At 29.5% G+C, this 603-nt stretch overlaps 1 protein-coding gene across 1 annotated transcript in view; it reads right to left on the bottom strand.

The window, feature by feature from the left end:
• The window catches only part of LOC108693038 (protein abnormal spindle), a 10,914-nt gene that overhangs the window by 1,761 nt on the left and 8,550 nt on the right, over positions 1-603 (bottom strand). The window contains exon 8 of the mRNA XM_018201679.1: positions 26-210. Coding sequence (XP_018057168.1) covers positions 26-210 — 185 coding nt within the window. The remainder of the gene's footprint in view (positions 1-25; positions 211-603) is intronic.

Below are 603 nucleotides of genomic sequence, written 5' to 3'. Positions count from 1 at the left end.
GATAAAATCATCGGTTTTTTTCTACCTTAAGGACATATTTTCTCGTATAGGAATACTTCGACAAAGTAATTAAAATGCTGCATGCTCGCAGACAGATTTTCATCCACGGTAGCGATCTGTTGTTTTGCACTATTGTATTGTAAATGTCGTCGGCTAAGTTCAGCTCACAGAGAATGATACAAATGGTTGGAGACAGTATCGTTATAGTATCTGTGTGTGATGAATATAAATTTTATAAATCATTTAAATAAAATAAACTCAAGATTAATAAAAATGAAGATAAAGTTGATAAGGAAATGAAATATTAAATTTATTCGAAACAATATTAGACGTTTCAATTTTACTTACAAGAGAACACAACTAAGTGAATTTCTCCGATTTAAATGAACTTTTAGTATGTTGTTCTATGGACAAAAGTAGGAGACACGTATTTTTTTATACGTGCTGAGTCGCACGTTATGAAATCCTCCCTTGAAAAAAATCAGTTTTTTCCTTTCAGATTGAATATCGTCGAAACTGTAAGGGATAGAAAAAAATTTGCAGAATGAAAAATTGAAAGACATTAAGAGTATTTTAGAACTACAATAAACATTTTTTTTATAA

Source organism: Atta colombica, unplaced genomic scaffold, assembly GCF_001594045.1.
Source record: "Atta colombica isolate Treedump-2 unplaced genomic scaffold, Acol1.0 scaffold86, whole genome shotgun sequence".
Taxonomy (NCBI): domain Eukaryota; kingdom Metazoa; phylum Arthropoda; class Insecta; order Hymenoptera; family Formicidae; genus Atta; species Atta colombica.
The sequence above is the reverse complement of the archived record's forward strand: the minus strand, read 5'-3'. Positions and strand labels throughout refer to the sequence as shown.